The 22,559-nt window shown below is 31.4% G+C and overlaps 1 protein-coding gene across 4 annotated transcripts in view; it reads right to left on the bottom strand.

The window, feature by feature from the left end:
- The window catches only part of LOC118188684 (uncharacterized), a 355,582-nt gene that overhangs the window by 63,477 nt on the left and 269,546 nt on the right, over positions 1-22,559 (bottom strand). For all 4 annotated transcript variants that reach the window (XM_085807512.1, XM_085807511.1, XM_085807513.1 and 1 more), the window contains 2 exons: positions 2,011-2,082; positions 1,710-1,835 (listed from right to left, as the gene is read on the bottom strand). In XM_085807512.1, coding sequence (XP_085663638.1) covers positions 1,710-1,835; positions 2,011-2,082 — 198 coding nt within the window. The remainder of the gene's footprint in view (positions 1-1,709; positions 1,836-2,010; positions 2,083-22,559) is intronic.

Here is a 22,559-nt window from a genome sequence, read left to right as displayed (position 1 = left end):
TATTAACTAACCGTTTATAATTAAGACACAATAACACGCCGAATAAATACTAATTCAGAAGTCAAACAACAAAAATCAGCGTTATATTTACAAAATTTTCACAGGACTAGTTTCGATGGTTTTACCGAACCACCATCTTCAGCTGCAAAACCGCAAACCGCAAAACGCTGATTTTTGTTGTTTGACTTCTGAATTAGTAACCGTTTATAGTTATTCGTTTTACCTTCCAAATGGCTAACTAATTGCAGCGAATAGATATTATTTTTAATGGCTTGGAAGCTGAACTACATTATCGTAAGAATCCAATCTGGGAGATATGAAAATCATGCCCAATTTCAATGATTATAAGTACCGTGGTCAATTTTTATCTAAGTGGCCTCTCATAACTATCTCATAAAAACCTATTAAACAAACGAAAAGATAAAAGGACCACAAAGTAAACAGTTTACTACATGCAGATATGAAAGCATAAACCACAAACATCTTAACCTCCCAAAATTTACATCACAGGTAATTCTATTTCTTGGTCCGACAATAGCAAGATACAATGTATCCCCCATCGAAAATGAGTAATTAGAGTGCTTTCATTTCATGAGGTATCTTGCGTTAAATATGTATGCCTCATAAACTTAGACGCAAAGCGTTATATGTTTAGCAGAAGTATCCATGATTAAAAAAAAACTTATATATGTCTTCACAAAAACAGAAATATCTCTTTGCTTTCAGTTTGCTATTCATTCCATTAGTATTAAAAAAGGTAGAAAAGAAGGTACCTTATCAAATCGTGGAATATACCTTTGCTTAGGTACTCGTTTTTAAATATATAATAATTAAAAGATGACACAATAGCAGTTAGACTCGTTAGTTTGTACTGCGGAAATGTGCTAGGCAAGGGATACTGGTCTCACTTAAAAATCATACAAAATAACACCATGAAAGTCTACCTTTAAAAACTTATAACTTAGCATTTCTTTCATTTGATCAAATTTAACAGTTGTTAAGATTATTACTTATCAAGAAAATCTTTGAGACTAAAGAGTATAATTTCGAATGTTACATCTGATACATAAGATTGCTTAAAAATGAGTCATATTCCCAATTTCCGTTATTTTTAAAATTAAAAAAGTGCATACTTTCGTGGTACTAACCAACTACATCAGTCTCTAAAACATTTTCCACTCATTAACTTTCTGAAAAATAATAAGAAAGACTCCAGTGACCGTCTCGATATAGCAATTTCGGAGTGAAAGTCGTCAAATACTGATTTGCCAACACCCACTTATCATTACCCATATTCAAAGACAATTTTATTTTTCTAAACTGAACTTTTTCATTTAAAGTTCAGACATTTTACCATTTCTGCATATTGTCCAAATAAAGATGGCTTTAGAATTTATGTTCACCACGCCAGATGGGCTTCGCCCAAGTTCTAAACTGTCCAATAAAGAGGAAATTTTTTTCTCCAATTCGACTTGAATTCTTCCCGGATAGCTCTTAAATTTATCTTATTATACTTTCAAGGATTACTTTCTTCTTTAATTAATTCTGGTAAAATAAACTAACTCTTGGATGGGTTCATTTCCCTCCTAAAGGTTTACAGGAAAAGGCAGAGTTTAAGTTCTATCAAAATTGCACTTTAGAGAAAGTAAATAAAACATCATATATACATATATGAAGTTTTATATAATATATATATGTTATATACATACTTCTACATAACCTACAGAAGAATGAAATGGATAATCGGCTAAAGGCCTTTGTTCATCAAGAAATTTTCCAGCCTTGCCATTGATTGGCGGGCAAAAAATTCCGTAATTAAAGCTTTCTTTTAACTCCTGAAAGAAATACATATAAAAACATTATTCATTTTCCAGAAAACAACTATTTTTAACAATGAATCTAAAGTAAGAAGTGTGAATAACATACTGCTGTTAGAGTTAAATAAATGTCTTTTCTGAAAAACAACTTAAATAAATAAATAAATATGCATATTATGCACACACGATATACCTTGGGTAAAGAATCAATTATATGCTGTTTAATGTCCCAAATGTATTCATCTTTTTGAAACTGAAAGTTTTTCTGAAATGAAAAAAATAATAATTCAAAATTAAAATTTCTCTGAATAACGTCACATTAAACAACATAAAAACATAAGAAATACAACAACAGGGATATTAAAATGTTTTAAAGCTACAAATATAGCAAAAGAAAAATTCGCATTATACATCAGCTCACTTACATTCAACGATCTCGTATAATAAATTATTATAAAATAAAGAAAGAAAACGTGTCAAGAGGAACAATTAAACTATTTTATACTTATAACGTTAACAAAATAAAAGCAGAACGAATCACTAAAATATGCATTCTGTCAACTTAAAATAAGCGCAAACTAGCATTTTTTATATTGCATATAAGGTATTTTCTCACCCCCCTTTCCGCATGCCTTTGCGGTGTAACTGGAAGCACATTCGACGCGTATTCGGGACGTCCGGAGTTCGAATCTCGGCGAGGACACTGCACATTTTTCTCGTCTCATCCCAATCGAATATTTGTCCCACCCGCACGAACGAACACGTACTGTATAATCCGTTAAAAACTATGCATGCAATCAACATCACAACATAAAACTTAAAAATAATCATTGGAAGATAAAATGTCCATAAATTATGCAGTTTTATTCGATTTTAAATACATGTTGTTATTAATTTAGAAGTCAAACAACAAAAATCAGCGTTATATTTGCAAATTTTCACAGGACTAGTTTCGATGGTTTTACCGAACCATTACCTTTAGCTGCCAAAGCGCTAATTCATGTTAATCGTGTTATTTTATCTTAATTACATGTTATTATGCTATTATTATGCAAAATAATAAGTATAATTTCAGCACAGTAGTCTGTAATGAAATGACAAGCATATTCGCGCATTTTTCATACATACACATTTGTCTGTTTAAATTTACCAGTTAACTGCAAATTCATTTGACTATTTAAATAATTTCATTTAGCTTATTCGTCCATGCTTCACTGATTTAATAAATAAATACATTTTTGGTATATCGTTAAGTAATTTTTGAATGTATTTAATATCCATTTTACGATTTTATTTCAGAAATGAAAAATAACTGCATGTGATCCCTCTGCATATGGTTGATTATTGCTATGAACAAATTTGCAAGATACTCTGGATCAGATTAAGGTTTTATTTTCTTGATGAGTCTAATACTGATTGTTTGCCTTTAAAACCTCTATTGAGTCACATGCATTATTACAAGCAAATTTAATCCCTGCAACCTAATTACGTCCAAGCTAAAATTAAAAGTTCATAAAGTATTGGATTGATAATATGTGATCCCATTCTAGTCATAACATGAGAAATTTGCTATCAAATCCAAAACATGTTTATTCCACCACCACATGCTTATCCATAGAAAGCTTTCTCAGCTTTTTCACTCAAATCAAGATAACTTCTAGTCTAATCGGAACATATATATATAAATCCCCGATAAATGGATATTAATATCCATAAAGTAAAAATAAATTTTTAAATCTTAAATAATACTGTATTCATAGATCTCAGGTTCGCTGAAAAAAATGCAGTTCTCATTAAAAGTATATTGAAACCATCCGAAAATTTATTTGTAAAACACAGAGAGAATAACTGTAAAATGAGTTTAGAAACGCACAAAGCAATGCACGTGAGTAATGTCATCTTTTATGTGCAAAATGCAAAATTGAAGTTATAAGAAACCAATACTTATTCATAGGCATGTAATGCGCTCTAGATGTTTCGGTCTTCGGTTTTAGTAGCAGCAGACGAAGAAGACAGAGACCGTGCATACTAACGACTAAATATAATTTTAACATTCGTAAGTTTAAGCAATTTAACTAATCTTGCTTTCGAAAGAAAAAATTAAAGAGGATAAAGAAAACTATTCATAATAATAATGAAGGAGAGATGTGAAAAACGACAGCCGAATACGAACTCACAAACTCACACAATTTATTATAATTATTTGTTTCTCAATAACATTCCAACCAATCTGTTACATTTAAATTACTAAATGAACCACTACATTAGATAAATCTTGCTACAAGTTACAGCTTTAAAAATGCGTTTCTTTATTTTTAAATTGCACGAAAACTCCTTTCATCACATACATGATGCAAACACGTGTTTGCAAGATTCTTATAAAAGAGTGAAGATAGATTGATTCAAGGCGTCAAACCCACCACTGGCCAAGCGAATAAATGGCGTACTGATGTCTTTTCATGATATAAATTTAGAGCTAACTTTAGTTGCTTTAGACTTCTTTATATTCAATGCAAATATAAGCAGCCGTCCGTTCGTTTTAGAAAAGCTTCTAGGAAATCTTTCATCGCTTAGCTCATTTAATCCTATTGTAATTAACTCAGGATCAAGAAAATAACCCACGGATATTTCTGAGATCACTTAAGCTTAATTGATTTATAATATTCAAGCGAAAATAGCTCACAGCTTCATAATTACACAATGTCTCCGACAAAATCTTAATCGATTAATTTTAAATGTTCCTCAAATTCAACCTATCTATTTTTAGAAGACATCAGTGGTTTTTTTTCATTTCAATTCATTTATCAGACCTAAATTCAAATTTATAAAATTATGAAGTACTTAAGATTCGCTCAGTGTAAATATTTGAAAGCATTTAAATAATAATATTTTGATTATTTTGTAAAACATGACATTCAACTGCAACATTCACGAGTAAAGGTTACCCTTCAATAGTTTACTTTTATTCGTTCTAAGTGCAACTCGCACTTCCACTAAATAATCGTGGAAATCTAGAATGTCAATGAATCTAGATCATTAAAAATGTAATTTACATAGTTATATTTATAAAGGCACACTCGGTGTATGTTGAATGAAAGGATCAGAACGCACCCGGTTGTTAAAGAAAATCGTGGAGATAGTACTAATCACATTTCAATAACTAATTTTCTGGCTTATGTTATGATTCAGTTTTAGATTTAAGTTATAGATAATATGAACGATATCACAACTTGTTCTTCAAGACCTCAAAACTCCTGACCTATTAAACAAAAAACTAAATGAAACAAGAATTAAATTAGTAACAAAACTCGCACGCTTTCATTTTTATTCAGTAAATAATGTCAGGGTCTACGTTTCATGTTGTATATCGGATATTCGTTTCTCTCTTAGCTTGTCAAACGAGACCACTTTTTGATCCGATTTATATCATTAAAATGACAACTCACATTGGCCAGTACTGCCAAACACAGACATAATTTGCAACTCAGTGACAAGTACTGTCATGAAAGTCATGAAATTGTAAATTTTCCTATTTCATTCAGCAGCGTTTTTGGGAGGGTCAGGAAGGGGGCGGGTTTTTAAGTCTGGCGGGTCCAAGTGTGAGGTAAATATGAAAGCAATCCCCTTAAAAAGTTCTTTACAAAGAGACATTTCCAACAAGGCACGTATCTCTTAGTTAACTTTAAAAAAACTTATAAGAATTCAATAGTTCGACGAAGTCAAGGAAACTCAATATCAACTTCGTTAATAACAACTCAGTTTTTTAACGGTAAATAAAATTGTTCAAAGAAGTATAATTACTCGGCCAATAAAATGCTTTTCTGCTTTGAAATATCATGACCTCACTTTGAATGTTATATTAAGTTCTCTTCGATTACAAGTCTTGACATTAACTACAACATTAAGTACTCACTGGATGAGGTACACAATATTAGAAGGCATTTTCTTAATCCTTTCCGCATGCTTTCGTGGTGTAATTGGAATCATCTCGACATGTATTCAAGAGGTGCAGGGTTCGAGTCCCGGCGAGGTCATGGTAAACATTTTACGGGCGTCCTGCTTCAAAAAATCCTAATGACTCTACAATATAAAGAACTAATAAAATAGTTAAATATTTCTCTCTCTCTCTTTTCACTTCCAAAGTTAGTTTATAAATAAAACTCTTAACCCTTCAGGGGAATTTTTAAGCAAAACATGGACAGAATACACTCTATACTTTTGACACAGCCTTGATCATTAGCTATTTCCAATAAACAGCAAAGTGACAGAAATGAAAAACTGTCGCTCCACTCTGAATCAGAATAAATAATTTTGAAGCAGCTAAAAATTCATTAAAGAAAGCTAGGGGGTTTAAGCGCATTTAAAAGTCAAAACATGATTTTTTCCTACCAATAATAATAATAATAATAATAATAATAATAATAATAATATTTACTATTTAGAAAAATTGAAATAATTTTCAATTCTCTGAAATTTTATTTTTAGCTCTTTCAATTGTGTGCTACTTCGTGCAAAGCTATCTCAAAATTCAAAATTTGAAGCTAAATAGATAGTTTCAGAATTGTACTGGGCACGAAATGTAAAATAAAAAGGGTTAAAGAAAACGCAAAAAAGCGCTACATTAAAGTCTTTTTTATTTAACTTGACGGAGAACCGTTTCTAACCTCTAAGCTATCAGAATTTTTTAAAAAAGTGCCTTCAAAATGAACTTCTGTGCACTGAAAACTTAAAAATGCCGGATTTCCCCTTTCTTTAAATAAATAAAAAGATAGAATGGTGTACTGTATGACGATCAACAAATCGTGCCCTTTTCTGCGCATTTGATATACAGAGAAAACAAAAAAGATAAAGAAGACTACAGACTTCATTGATAAAGAAAACTTCATTTGCTTCATTTTTAATACTTGACATTTACTTCCATTTAAGAAGTTTCTCAAAATGAGGCAGCGAATGCTGTGAACGCATCTGGAGCTTTGGAGTAAAATAATTAGGCAAATATAAATTTTGACTTTTTATATAATTGCTGTGAAACGAAAACCCCAATCAATATATTGGTTATTATGCTTTGTTAAATATTAAAAGATCATGAATTAAATAAAAAGCGTTACATATAATTATGTGCAAAATTCACGAAGACACATGCGATTAGCAGTGTCGTAAGCCCACCTACAAAATTAATAATGAGCGCTATTTTCCAGAACGGAAACATTAATCCCCGAAACAAGCAGGTTTTGTTTAGGAATTTCTCTTTACATTTGACAAAAAATATTGAGATTTGCTCAATATGTGATGAAAAGTACTCTAAGTTATTAAAATCATTATTTTATAACTTCTTAAACTAACAAAGTTTAACTTTTATAACTAACAAAGGTACTAAATTTCTTGGTTTTTAACAACAAAAGCAAACGAAACCACATAAAAGCAAATGAACCATATGAAAAAATAAATTTTGTCCTAACAAACCATTTTACACTGTGTACTGAAAATGAAAGAATCTTCCTAGTTAACCTTTCTAAACTTTGTACCTGAAACTACATGAAACTTTATAATTGCTCCACATCAATACTTAAATAATTAAATCCTGTAACCACCTTTTTCGAACACCCGGTATATTTCAGTGTTATAATGGCTTTCTTCTGCTGCGAATGTGAATTTTACCTTCATTGTAATAAGTTTTAGTAATCTGAATTAAAATATCCGCTAACCATTTACAACGCAATAACTCAACATCAGAGAGTACATGTCAAGAAATTCTCTGATGAGCAATTTTCCATGTGCGTAAGCCCATTGTAGAAAAGAAATTACTGATGCTAGCCGGACAGACATAGGATTTGAGATCTTCTAATAAACTACCTCACCAAATTTCCAATTAAAAATGTAACGTAATAAATAATTTTCATTCTTCGCACTGAAAAGGGAATTTTATTTTGGAATTTGAAACGACATTTTGATACTATATGCTACGAAAAGGAAAATGAAGTTACATGTCTGAACACGGTTCAGCTACAAAATGACATTTACATCAATATTCTCATAAATACAAGCCAGTATAATCCTTCACGAAGACTTCCCTTGCCTCAGGCAGATAGCCCGCATACGTTTTTCAGTGTTTAATTAAACGTAGCACCCGAGACTCATGTCTTAGTACCACAATGAATGGCCCATTTAGTGGACTAGTTAAAAAGCAGAATTCGATGGATTTTTGGATTATTTGGATTACGGTAAAGCACAAGAGGGCTGTCTGTTTAAAGAAAGGGATGCCTTAGTGGAGGAATTTTTAAAGAAAACTGTCTCTCTTCACGTCACACAAGTGGAAAACCCACGAAAATACCTATGAAGCAAGTCCGTCAGCTGGGATCTGAACCCCAAGTAAATCCGGTACTTACAGTGCCCTACACTCAATCGAAGTGTGAAATTTTTTATAGTTTTCCTCTACATGCAAACTAAATATTACGTTTTAAATCGATTAACAGTATATAGTACAATATTTACGAAGCTTTAAATATATATTTTTACTGCACATTTTAAAAGCTCGCCACACACGTAGATTTGTAAACGTATTGAAATGCACTACAAATGATATAGTTAATTTTTTTTTAATTTAAAATACTAGGAAATCATTCATAATATGGTCTTTGCAATTCATATTATGCACTAGTTTAAAATATTCATTCTGAATGAAAGTCTTAAAATATTCACTCTTTAATTGTTGTTGTCCATTTCAAACTTCCCTCAAGTCAATGCTGCTTACATGTCTCACGTGATCCTAAGAGTTGGATGATTAGCATATACTTTACAGGTTCAGACTGAACTCTAATCGTCGATTCTCTTCGCCTTTGCATAATAGTACCCAGCCACCTTAGCTTGCGCAGAGGATTGTCTCCGGAAGTGTCAAAAGTCACCATCACTATTGATTCGAGAAGCATTACGCAGATTTGAAACGAATGGTGTAAGCAGTATTCTACATATCATTAGTGCTCAAAGTTTTTGATGTCATAGTATTTAGAATTACGTGGTTGTGTCCCCTCTGAATTGAATGAATAGGAAAGTTGAACCACCATCATAAAGAAGAGATCGCACGACTTAAATAAATATTTCGGAGCAAAGGTTTAAGTTATTTAAACCGCTGAGACAAAGCACAGAATGATAAAGCAGATAGGTATTTCTAATCTAATTTGTGTCATGGCCTTTAAAAGGCTGAATACTATCAGGGGAAACATTATAATTGCACGTGATTAAGTGACACCTATATAATTGCGCAATGTAGATAGTAATCAATGCATTAATTCTAAACTTACAGGATTGTACGGGTAAATTTTCTTCTTATCATCATCAATTCTGAAATCACAGGATTGTACAGATACATTTTCCTTCGTATCATCAAGTCATTTATTCGAATCAACATATGAAAAACAAGGAAACTGATAAGTACAACTTCTACATAATGCAATTATAGTTTTCTCCTATAATACTATTTCTCCGATACAAATAAACACTTATACAATTCAGATAGAAACGCCAAATTTCTGCGTCTTGTTTACTAGCTGCATTCAATGAGATAAATATTTTACATGATAAAATCATATACATTTTTTCCCAAGATTTAAGTTTTCTGTGTAGTTGAAATAACACAGGAAAATATAGTCTTTTAAAAATTGCATAAGAAAACCTGTAATACCGTATGATTGCGCCCTGAAGAATAGTGTTTTTCTTATTCTTTGGTCTAATTGTTCAGTAATTTCAATAGCATTCGGTTTATAAATGAGAAAAACATTAGTAAGTTCACAACAATATATTTTTCTAACTTCTTGAGGCAAAGAAATTTCTTTTGATGATGTTCATTTCAGTCTACAAATACGAATAATGAGTAATTCTCTGTCAGTAATTTGGTTTTGTGCAATGAATAATTCAGCTACAGCTTTGCAGATTTTGCAGTTATGGAGGCAATCGGTTTCAAGTTATGTTTACTTTTGTCAACCCAAGCAACGCGAATATAGTTATTCGAAAAGGGAGAAAAAGGAGACAAGGCCGAAGTTTAGTTTAGACATCATACATAATTTAGGATAAATTGATTTAAAAAACACAGCAGTGCAAAGATTACACGGACCCATTTCGCAAAATACGACTTAAAATAACAAATCTTAGTTGTCTGAATGAGCCAAACCCTTGCACAACAAAAAAGAATTTAAGATAGATGTACCGTACATGATTTGGTAAATATTTAATCATGAAATATTTCTAATATAAGGTGTTACAAATGAGGGGAATACGACACGTTCCCCCTGGTCTAAAAATAGACCTTATGATCTTGTTTGGGTCGCCTCTAAGTTAAATATGTTCAGTCATTAATCTTTCATCGTCAGAATAATAATAATAATAATACTTTCGCTCATAGACTTCATGGATTTCATGCACTACTATTTCTTCACTAGTACTTCATGCTTCAATTGGCGAATAAAATTTTGAGAATTAATTTCGAAACGGGCATCGATAGAAAATTCACCGCATGTTTGCTATTAACGTATGTTTAAAATGTTTGAATACTTTTTCCACCATTTCGGTCAACATTTTTTGGCTTCATTTCAGAATAGCAACCAGTGGGGATTTCATCATTCTGCTGATAAATCCTGATGTTTCGGTGGCGATGTAAATTGGAAAAAAAAAAAAAAAAAAAAAAAAAAAGATTGAAACAAGTATGAAGCTTTTAACAGCCCAACATCACTAGAACATATTGGAAGAAGATTTCGTACGCTCTTTCGGTGAAAATTACTCACACATGTCTGCTCACTAAGCAAGGAAAAGAAAATTCAAGTAATCAAATTTTAAATAAACATGAACATTTTATAAGACACAAATCAAAAATAAATCAGTTTTCTTTCTTCGATGAAACTTCGTTCCGTGGTTTTCAGTCTTTACTGCCGCATTTGCCTCCTTCTCACCACGTGTTAAAAATGTCATTCCCCCATTTTTTAACTGAAAAATGAAAGATAATACACAACCAAGGTTTGCTATAAATGCGTCGATAAATCTAAGGTTTCTTATATATAATAAATATTTATCATTTATACGGTTCTTTATCTATAAATTATTAATATATTTAGGTAGGTACTCAGCTATTCATAATTCCTTCAGTGTTTTGAAAGTTAATGGTATAATAACAAATACAGCAAAAAAAAAAGCGCAAACTGTATTTTTAATACAGCTGAAGAAAGGACGACAGAGAAAGCGGTTTTGCTTCAATTAATCCGTAATGCCAATTTTGCTGGTTTATGTCTTTGGTTATTCTGATTTCGCTTGATTATCATTCTTTATGATAATCGAAATAGACATCGAAGATCTAGAAATTCAGAATTGGTGATCTGTTTTGCACACAGATAGTCGGCAAGTTCTCACCTGGTGCAAGAAAGAAATAAACCGCATTAACCGTTCTTTTGAATAAACAAAGAACGGTATTTGCTAGTATGAAATTTTAGTTACAGAAGGCGAATAGTCTCGTAGACATACAGCGGGTACATGTTTCCATTTCTTCATCTTTATCAACCATGCTATACTTCAGCAGTTTTTCAACATGTTCTGTTTTAAGTTCAGCAAAATTCATAAATATAAGAACGTGGATTATGATGCTTTAACATATTATCTGAACAAAGTAAGAGATACGAATATCGCCGTAACTCGATCGGACAGTTAAAGGTAGCGCAATTTCCTTTTTCTTTAACGATAGTATTAGTCGAAAGATTGTCAGATACAATCACAAAAAGAAAAAAAAAAGGTCTTCTTAGGGAAAGTTTTTTTTTTTTTTTACCTATAGATTTGTGCTTAAACAATAGACATGAAAAACACAGGAACTTTAAACAACCGCTATCCCTTAATTTTATGAAATAATTAAAGGATAGCTTATACATCAAAGTAAATCTTCAACATGCAAAGAAAGCTCGCTTCTTGTTGAGTAACATATAAATCGAAGCTATCTGGGCCAGGGTTTCCGCCTAGAAAACAATGGCATATATATCTCCATTTGAGACATGGTGAGTATATGTGTGTCAGAAGAATAAAGCGTAAATTTCATATACAAGGTTAAGAAATAGTTTTATTGTGCTATTAATTAACAATCAACAAAATTCGAGTACAAGGTCACATTAAGTTTTCCTAAAATGACAGATCTTCTGTGTTACTTTAAAAAAAAATTAAATACACCAGCTCGACATTGTTTTAAAGTGCCAGTAAATTCTAAGTCACTACTATTTAGGAAATTGGAAGCATTTTACAGTTTCTATTTTTATGTTCTTAAGGCGCTGATTTATAATGTGTTAGTCTCTGTAAGTATGTAGAGTTTAAAATTAGACCAAAAATGAATCTTACATGGATATTGGTTTTACATAAATAAGTGCGTGTTGCACAGCATGCCCGTTTCGCGAAAGTTAAGCACAAAATATGACCAGGTATGGAAAATTTATTTATATCCTCCATTCAATTTATTACAGCTCACCACTGTTGGTTGTTTAATTAGTCTTTTAATTTTCAGTACTGCTAAATTGACCCAAACGATTTCTTCATAACATTTTCAAAGATTTCATTTTGTAAGTGATTTCCTTTAAGCCTAAAGCAACAAAATATATCAACTTCAGTGAATTCCAATCTAGGGTTTCTCGAAAACTTTTAAAAGCTTCATCTAAAACTTTTCATTCTCGAGAGATGGCGCTGCTATCGTTGTTCTTTTTTATTTATTTTCTTCCGACTATTAAATAATAAAAAAAAAAATAAATGCATCCCTACTCCTTCAATACACAGGAAGTTTTTCCATTAAGCTAAAGATCATTTTAAGATGTTTTTTTCGTCTAATTTGAAATCGGCTTGATTTTCTTTCATATATTATATAAGATTGTTTGAAAAATGTGCTTACGTTTCATTAATTACTGATCCTAGATATACACTTTCAATCACAATATTTTGTTAAGGTACTGAACTTCATGAAAGCAGCTTCAACTATAGGTGGGCAAAGAATGATATAAAAAAAATCTGCATTTTCATATGGTGTATGCAGTATTAAAATCTTAGTGAAATATTTATTATGTTCCATTTAGTTAAACACACAAATATGCAAACTATAAAAAATACATTGTTTATTTAACCTAAGAGGCTTGATAGCTGGTTTACACAATAAGCCTCCCATGCCTTAGCTTTATGAATATATCAATAGCTCTCATTTAATCTTCTTCCAAAACTACATCTTTTATCGTAAAGAAGATGTGCAATTCGACTAAACTTTGTCAGATATTCATAGCATGCAAATCGAGACAAAATTGCTTCTCATAATATAATGAAAATTAAATTAACCTAAAATTGTTCGTTGTTGCTCAAATAACCACTATACTGGAATGCAAATATACATAATAAATTGGTATAAATGCAGCATGAAAGAGATTGTAACAAGCTATATGACAAGCATTTTAGAGCCAATAATACATTAAGAGTGTTAGAGTAATGTTGAAAAATGAAACAAAAGAAATGAAAATACAATGCATTATATAATTTTCAATTTAGACCAATCAGCGGGGTATCGGTTACAAAATACGTCATTGATCTGCCATAGAACACATGTGTCGCCACCAACCTCGTGCGGTAGTACTGTCTTGCACTAAATGTTTTAACAGGCAAGTTAGACTAAATAAAAGAAAACTAGTTAAATAAAATGTAACGCGATTGAAAGGTTTTCAATGTTCCGTTAAACCCGCTCCCCTAAAAAATATAAAAAATAAATAAAAAAAGTTTTAAAAGGGGAAGGGGGAAAGGTAAACAAGAAAAAAAAAAGAAACTAAGCAATTTACTAGCTTATGGTAGTTTTATTCTAGTTGGTAGGAGTTTTATAATAAATCAATTTAGTCGATACCGTGTACCGGTTATTCACATCTTTGAATAACGCACTTCAAAGAATAAAGAAAAAAAAACACTTTACAAAGCGATATTTGTTTGAACTATGCAAGACTTTTTAAGAGATAACTAGACCAAAATTTCTATTACTGAGACTTCGACGTATCCATTTTTAAAGTAATGGTTCGAGGAAACAAACGTTTTAAAGAAACAGAACCGAAAACAGGATAAATGACTTTGAAGCAGCCCAGGTGCATCCTTTTTCTTCCGAAGCTTATCAAAAATTTCATTTAAAAAACTGCTTGTTTAATGGACCAACTCGATTGGTAATAACAGTAAAGCTGTAAATATAATTTTAAAATCATTAAATTACACTTTCATAACACAATAGTCAACACTGCCATGATTAATATTTCAGTAGCTGACGTAACCAGAAATTTTTACAGAAAACACAAAATAAGACCACAAATAAGACTACTAAAAATTATTTATGATTACTGGAGGGAAAGCATATTTTATCTTCCAAGACAAATAATTAAAAAGTGTTGAAGCAGTTCAGAGAGCCTAGGCAGCGCTTATGAAAAAAAATAATTTGCTAAAGATGGCACACGTACTGTCAACAAAAGCATATACAACGGATTGCAATGCTTGCAGTTTTATTTTTGTCATCATATAAAGTATCTATAGTACTACTCAGAAATGTAGTGTTTTCATTTATACTGCAACTAGTCTTTGATGCTTTAACTAAAGGATGTACATATTAAATATAAATGAGAAAGTTAGTTAACAAACAAAACGTGGCATAATGTTGATCAACAATTATTCATTTCGGCACAGAAACGTTTCTGATTACATCGAAAGCAAACAAATGAAAGCTGGAAATGAATATGATTAAAAAATTCGAGGAGTTAAATTAAATTAAAAGCAATTCCATCCGTTGTAAAGAGGAACTATAGCATCATCTTATGAAGAAATAGTCAGGAATCAATCATGAAAATTTATTTCCAACGAATATATTTATATACAACGGATTGCAATACTTGCAGTTTTATTTTTGTCATCATATAAAGTATCTATAGTACTACTCAAAAATGTAGTGTTTTCATTTATACTGCAACTAGCTCTTTGATGCTTTAACTAAAGCATGTACATATTAAAGTTATGTACATATTAAATATAAATGAGAAAGTTAGTTAACAAACAAAACGTGGCATAATGTTGATCAACAATTATTCATTTCGGCACAGAAACGTTTCTGATTACTTCGAAAGCAAACAAATGAAAGCTGGAAATGAATAAGATTAAAAAATTCGAGGAGTTAAATTAAATTAAAAGCAATTCCATCCGTTGTAAAGAGGAACTATAGCATCATCTTATGAAGAAAAAGTCCGGAATCAATCATGAAAATTTATTTCCAACGAATGAAGGGCGGTAAGGATTGAAATTTGGATCATACAACTAAGCCAGAAAGGTTTATGCCGGCTAAGGAAATTTCAGGGTCAACTTACGCTTCTTTTAGGAGGGAGGGACATAAATAACATAAGAAAATTTAAAGCCATGGGCAAAACTCTAACAATAATGAGCTATGGATGGTTTATGAATTTATGATGTTTATTGCTTTACTTGTTAACTTTATCACTTTTTGGTTTCCTCAACTGGCGGAGCTTTTCTCCAGTTCATAAGGTAAACATTCGTCCTGCTATCGATCAATTTTTAACACCTGTATATATTGGGTCTTAGGAAAGTTCTGCAGATTTTTATGATAAAAACAAATGAAGCAATATAAAAACATAAAATTTCATTGAAGTACATAAGCACCATTTTGTGCTATGACTTTTTGTCACCTGTCACACAACTGGAAAACTCCTTTTAAAAGAATTCATAATGTTTATTCACAAAGAAGCTATAGAGATGCTCAGCAGTCACCAACGAAGTGAACTCACGGCATTCAGAAAATTTTGAAATGACCTGAAAAAATGAAAATCTAAGTGGGAAAAGTCTACAGAATTACGGGGAGTGACCACAAAAAATTCCAAAGATACTCAATTTTGACATTCATCGAGATGAGTGGCCAAACATTGTTAAGACAGCAGACAAAACTCGACTACTTGGTGGGTTCCAGGTACTGTTTCGATAATTACTTTTAAAACTGCCATATGCGAAGAGTATTTTTCTAAGTTTATTATCTGAGTTCATGGCAACAGTTTAAAGTGTGCAATTTCTTTATAGTCCCATCATACACAAAGCATTACTTTTGGGAATGCAGCCCTTCTTGATGTTACTAAAGGAAGTTCTTTTCGCTTACACCATATCCTTTTCTCGTAATGGTATTGTATAGTATACTGTTTCCATTTCCAATAAGCTGTTTCATAAAATGAGCTTCTTCATTTCTTAAAAAAAAAAAAAAAAAAAAAAAAAAAAAAAAAAAAACATACAGAAACTTGAGCAAGCATATTCTATTCTGTTAAATATGGAGTACTTATACAACTTAGCAGCTCACACACCCAGTCTTCATCAGATGATCAGTAGTTGTACTTTTTGAAATATATGTGGTCTGACTGATAGTTCCTGCGCTGCATAGTGAGGATTTTCAACAACAGCAAAGTACATAAATAAAGAAAATAATAAACTAAATGTTAAAAAAATTTTAAAAATTTTCGAAACGGCAAATGAAATGTAAAAATATTCGAAGAGAATTTCTATCGCCAAAAGAAAATATTACTTATAATAACTCGAATTACATTATTTAAGATATCCCTGCGTCATGACTTTTATATATGTTTCACTCTGTACTTCCGGTTTCCACTTTACATGACGTTATTATAGCGGTCTATTACTGCACACTATATAATCTCTTTGAAATACAGCTTGCGTTGTGCAGTTGCCAGGATCGATGCAATCTTTTTAACAGAAACATCAAGAGATTGCTTTTAATGTATTTAGTCTAAATATTTCATAAACTCAAGCTTTCAAATTTATTTTGCTGCAGCGTATGTGTAGTCTTAAACAAACTGCTTGGTCCTGACCAGAGAGAAATATTTTTTTTTTTTTTTTTTTTTTTTTTTTTGTAAAGAAAGCAAAAAAAAAAAGGGGGAGAGAGAGAGAGAGAAAGGTACTACTTTATGCATATCCAAATTATTGTCTATATAAATTTTCAGTTCGATTTTGATATTTGTATAGCTTAGTATATATCAACATTTCACAGAATTTTATTCGATTTTTTTTTTAATTTACGGAACGTGGTTTTTAAAGTTTCTAAATATTTGCAACAGTTTCTTTAAATAGACATTTCGATATGAAGCAGGGAAAAAATATTAAACATGTACTTCAAATGTTTCTTATAAACTAAAAAGGAGTGACCATTGGGGCAAAATACGACACTACTATGGCTAACAGTAGGAATCGAACGTTTTTAGGTTTAACAGTAGGAATCTGTTACGAATTTTGTACTTACTTAAATATTCTTAGTAGAATTACAATCAAAATTGTTTTATTTCCCCATGCAATGCAGCGCGTGATAAATTTTAAGAGAAAGCTACGCCGGAAAAGTAAAAATATAAGAGCACGTGCATTTAACATTGAATAAATAAATATCTCTTTTATTTACATTGAAACTGAATACATGTAATCGAATACTGTGTTAGCTGTAACCGTAATTCTCTCCTCTTGTTGGTTTCCAGAAATCTCGAGAATCAAAGAAATTACTAGAACTCTCTCGCGAGCGATGGAAAGCTTTAAAAAGCCGGAGAGAGACACCTCAGCTTAGTTGCTTAGTTACTGTTGCTTAGTTACTTTAAAATACAACTGCGTTGTATTTTAAAGTTTTTAGTAGGTTAAAGTATAGCTACTGGTTGTATTGCATCCTATATAACGTATTTGCGTTCTATTGATTATTAGTGCTTGATATTGTGAACACTTGTAAGAATATTTCTGAGGAAAATTCCAGCGTTTTGTTATATTTCTTGTGATAAGGATACATTTTATTAACTTGTGGGTTCCTCTCTCTGACCTAATATTTGAGTGTGGAGGAACCTAGTGAACAGCTAAGCGAATAATCGCTTAAGTTCAGAAACAGAAACATAAACCCAAGAAGGGTTAATTACCTTTTATTGCTCAAAATAAAGATATTTAATACTTCGGTTAGAATTTCGGTTTCATTCAAAAACTGAGAAGCATCAGAGATGGGTTACGGCTGAATTTAAACCCTGCTCATAATAAATGACAATGACTTCCCTTAGATTCCTTCCCTTAGAACCTTTTCTTCCCTTAGATTCGTTTTTTTCGTCCAAAGGGGCTTTGTCCCTGAGGGACTATTGTTTTTCGTTTTGCGATTTTGCGTCGAATCATTCTGAATATCCGTTTCACTTTTCAAACTGTTGCCACCAAATATTATCCCCCTGTATTATATTTGAGGAAATTAAATAATGAAGAATCTGCATAAATGTATGTATGTTTCTCACATTGTGATAAAACAACGGTACCTAGAGCCATCAAATTTTGAATGACGTAATCCTACTGCGAATATGGGTATCTGGAAGACCAAATTTGAAACTTGGAATTTGTTTTATTATCGATTTCATATTTTGTAAATAACGAATTTTTGATTAACAAACTTAAGGATTTCAAAGCGAGCAATGGCAAAGTTGTACAGAAGAAACATTTTTATCTCCAGCGCACAAGAACACCCCTTTGGACGTAATTTAAAATCTGAAAACTTTCAGATTTTCTTTTTTATATTTTTTAATTTTATTTTTAACTAATCAAATATCCATAGTTCCGTAGTGAGACATAATATATATAAGCCTAATTACACAGGAATTTTATTTTCTCTTCCTGGAAAGGACTGATAATTATTCTACTACTTAAGTATTTCAATGAATAAACTGTACAAGAATCCTTTCCGTAACTAAGTCTTTCCGCCTTGACATTTTCCGAGATGAGTGTAGAAAATGCGTTCCTAGTGAATCTTTCAGTAAGCCTCTTCTAGAGATGGATGGATGCTTTTAAAATAAGAATTATTGTCATCGCTGAATGATGAGGGGCTTTCACTTTTAGAAGCTCATGTTGTTAATGGTTACTTCGTAAGTGAAGTGCTTATTATTAGATCGTAGCAGAGGAGACTCTCACTTTTTTGGTCCAATTTAAGTATAACTCTGCTAACCAATGTTTACCTTTACGTATTTTAATGAAATGTGATACTTAAAAATCTCGCATATAAACGAAACGACGTTTTCAATGGTCACCTGTAGTTCACTGTGTAAAAGTCCAAAAGAGTGAGTCCTTCAGTGACAATATTACTTTTTAATACTATTTTGACGCTTCCAATGCACACCGTTTTAAGTTAGGAAAGAAGGGGGAGCCCCTCGACTATTGTAAACTTAAATACATCTTGAGCTGAAATCATCGTCAAAGTACTTAGTTTTGGTTTGGTTTGGTTTATTAGATTACGTCAAAGCACTCGAGGGCTATCTGCCTTAAGGGAAGGATGCCTTCGTGGAGGATTTTTAAGGGAAACTGGCTCGTATACACCTTACACATGGGGAAAACCACGAAAACACCCATGCAGCCAGCCCGTTCGAGGGATTCGAACCTCGGACCGAACTTCATTCAAAGTACTTAGCCGTTCAAAGTATTTAGCAATACAACAGAAGGAAACATGCATTAATTGGGTTAGAAAGCCCCTGACGCTTTTATATTCAATAAAGGTATTAATCACGATTAGAATCATTTTATGAATAACTGAAATTTATTGGAGAAGGCTGGATCGGAGAAAAGACGTTCTCGCCTCAGTTTCCTAACACTAATATTTTGATTTGTCTTTTCGACTTGACATCTTTTTTAGAGCTATCCAGATGTTTTCAAAGCTTTTAGGACCATCATAAGAGATTTCAGCATTCTAGTTTTGTTTTGGTCGATGGCAATATTCTGCCCGAAAGACGTTTACAATGTTTGGGACTACGAAGCTCTCCAAGATACTAAACGACACACAGCAAAATAACAACTGACGCAATATTTTTAAGGCAAAGCAGCTTTTTTACAAGATTATTTTAACAGATCTGAAAGATTTTTGAAAGACTTACAAAGTAATTTTTATTTCAACCGTTTTAAAACAGGAATAAAAAAGACCGCAGGGAATTTAATATTTTCCTCTAAGTTTAGCTTTTCCTGAAGTTCAAAAAGAAGATTTAAAGTTCTCTATACCGGAAGCTTTCAGAGTTCTGTTAAGATGGTTTCTACAAGGTTTTATAAAATACCTTTTACTTTCGTTCTAAAAAATGATTAAAGACAAACGATGTTCGAATTAAAAAAAAAACAGTTTTATGTATATATGTGTGTATCTGCGTCAGATAAAAATTTTAATTTAACTTTTAAACCCGTAATCTACTCTTTAAGTACACAATTCTTCTTCTTACGTTGCATTTATTTTTATCGAATATTATACACAATTACATTTTAGTAAAAATCTAATGCAAAATACTTAATTAGCGACCTCTTTGAGTAATCCTTGGTAAATTAAAGTATTTCGGGCTGCAGCATACTTCTGGATATTCGCCTTTATTCCCGAGAAATATCTAATTAAAAATAATGGAGTAATAAAAAGACGCAATTTTCATTCAGTCCCATATATTCTGACATTATGAGCAGCCAATTATATAATTTAATAATTGAGTGTCTACTGGAAAAAATTAAGAACCTCCTAATTACTTATTAAGTGTTAAAGCCCCCTCTTTCAAACCCAACTCTTCTACAACAAGGATGAGACACTTATTCTCGAAGTTTTTAATTAGTGTGTACTCTCTTACCTGGCCAGCTTATTATATGTGATTATTATGTGTATATATACTATAGATAACTAACTACGTTTAAGATAAAGCACACTTTGCCACAGATATATATATATATTTGCACTTCAACTTTAAAAGATTTATAAATTGATATTCAATACTTATATGACAGAACATAATTATTGCTGAATCATCAACAATAACTTTCCTGTAATTAATAACCTTCAGTCTATTAACATACAAAATATCAACTGCTATGACTTTGAAAACTTATATATATTTCGCTTCCATTAGAAGAAATCTATACTAGCCTACTTGATCTAACTAAAATCTTTCCTGCTATGCTGACAGCTCTAGATATTAATAGGTGGAAAATCTTCCTTAATTGCACTATTTTTAATTACTACATTAAATTTCAAAAGCACCTTTTTAAGCAAGTAAGAGGAATCGCAATAGGAGATCACACATCTACGAGTCTTCGTAACCTACGTTTATTTATTAATTCCGAAATTTAGTCAGACAGCCTTACTCTTAATAAAACAAATACTTCAAAAAAAATAGTCGACTATCCAGATCTTCAAATAATTAACTACAAAAAGATTCTACTATTTGAGAAAACGCGCAACTTTAATTTAACTACAAATAAATTAATCAATTGGACTTCGAGCTTTCCAAAAAAATAATTAGTAACACAATAATTAATCAAATACAACGCATTAAAATATTTGTACAGATACAACAGATCTACAAAATGAAATTTTACCACTTATTCAATTTTTTTAAAATAATCAATTGCCACATAACTTTATTAATCTTTATCTTAAAACAGAAATAAGCTTCAATATTTTTTTCCTATCTCTTAAGGTTATAGCTTTATTCTTTTATGTCGCTTAGTGTAACAATTAATCAATGCAAAAGACTTTGTAAAACCGTATTACAATAAACCAGGGTTTCTTAAACGTTTTTCAATCGCGACCCCTTTTTATCACTAAGATTTTTTTGCGACCCCCCAGGACCCCATAATATTTACAAAAATTTTGTAGGACCCCATAAGTATTGCGCAAATCCGAAACACGCATGAGTTAAACTGTCAATTTTTTCACTTGTACTGTAATATACTATTGCAGTTTTAGGTCATTAACTTTAATTTATAATTTTAAGACATAGAACAATGTGAAAATTTTAAATAAGTAACAGACGAAATGACACCGTCACGTGCAAAGCAAGGAAAATGAACGTTTATATTATAAAAAAAATGCGTCGAAAGGTTTTCGTTTTTTTCTTTGCCTGTATTGTCTTATCTTTACCTATTTTCAGATACATTGTGTAAAAATATTTGGTAATCGTAAAATTATTATAATAAGTTAAAGAAATATCAAAACTGTTAAAATTTTTGTTGGCCCCCTTGGGGTCGCGACCCACAGTTTAAGAAACCCTGTCTTAAAAGAATAGGTGTTAAATACACAATCTAAATCACCTGACTGATAGTGTTATGATAATTTATTCCTATACCTTTAATATTCGGAATCTATCGGATGACTATCAGTTAAATTATTTGTAAATATTGTAATTACTGTAATTATTGTATATAAAGATCGTTTATTCTGGCATTTCTTTCTTTTACCAACAAAATGGGCCTATTTCAGATTTCCAAGTCTACTTAGCAGCTTTTGAGTAGTGAAGAATTCTTATTCTTTTATTCTTTTTCAAAGCGGACAATTAGCTAGAAATTAATTAATTTCTTTTGTTTGGTCAGTTTGAAATCAAATTTTAACAGAAGACTTTCGCTCGCCAACTTTAAGATAAACCACATGCCAATTCTTTTTCCCCACCTTCCAAAAAGAGCATCCAACACGTCACCGCCTACGCTATCTCTCTCTCTCTCTCTTCTCCTCCAATTTAGATCCAGGTTCGAATTCCTAATTCCATTCTGAGTACGAAGAAAGTAACGGACATTTTGTCTACGATTAACAGCTAGCAAACGCGTAAGTAAATTAAATTCATTTCTGGCCTTTAATGTATATTATGTAAATTTTCTGAATTTCATAAATTTTCTTTATTTCATACATTTTTAATGTTTCATTTTAGT

Source organism: Stegodyphus dumicola, chromosome X1 (assembly GCF_044657685.1).
Source record: "Stegodyphus dumicola isolate Sdum_Otavi_A_Nest chromosome X1, ASM4465768v1".
Taxonomy (NCBI): Eukaryota; Metazoa; Arthropoda; class Arachnida; order Araneae; family Eresidae; genus Stegodyphus; species Stegodyphus dumicola.
Note: the sequence above shows the minus strand (reverse complement) of the source record. Positions and strands in the feature narration are given on the sequence as shown.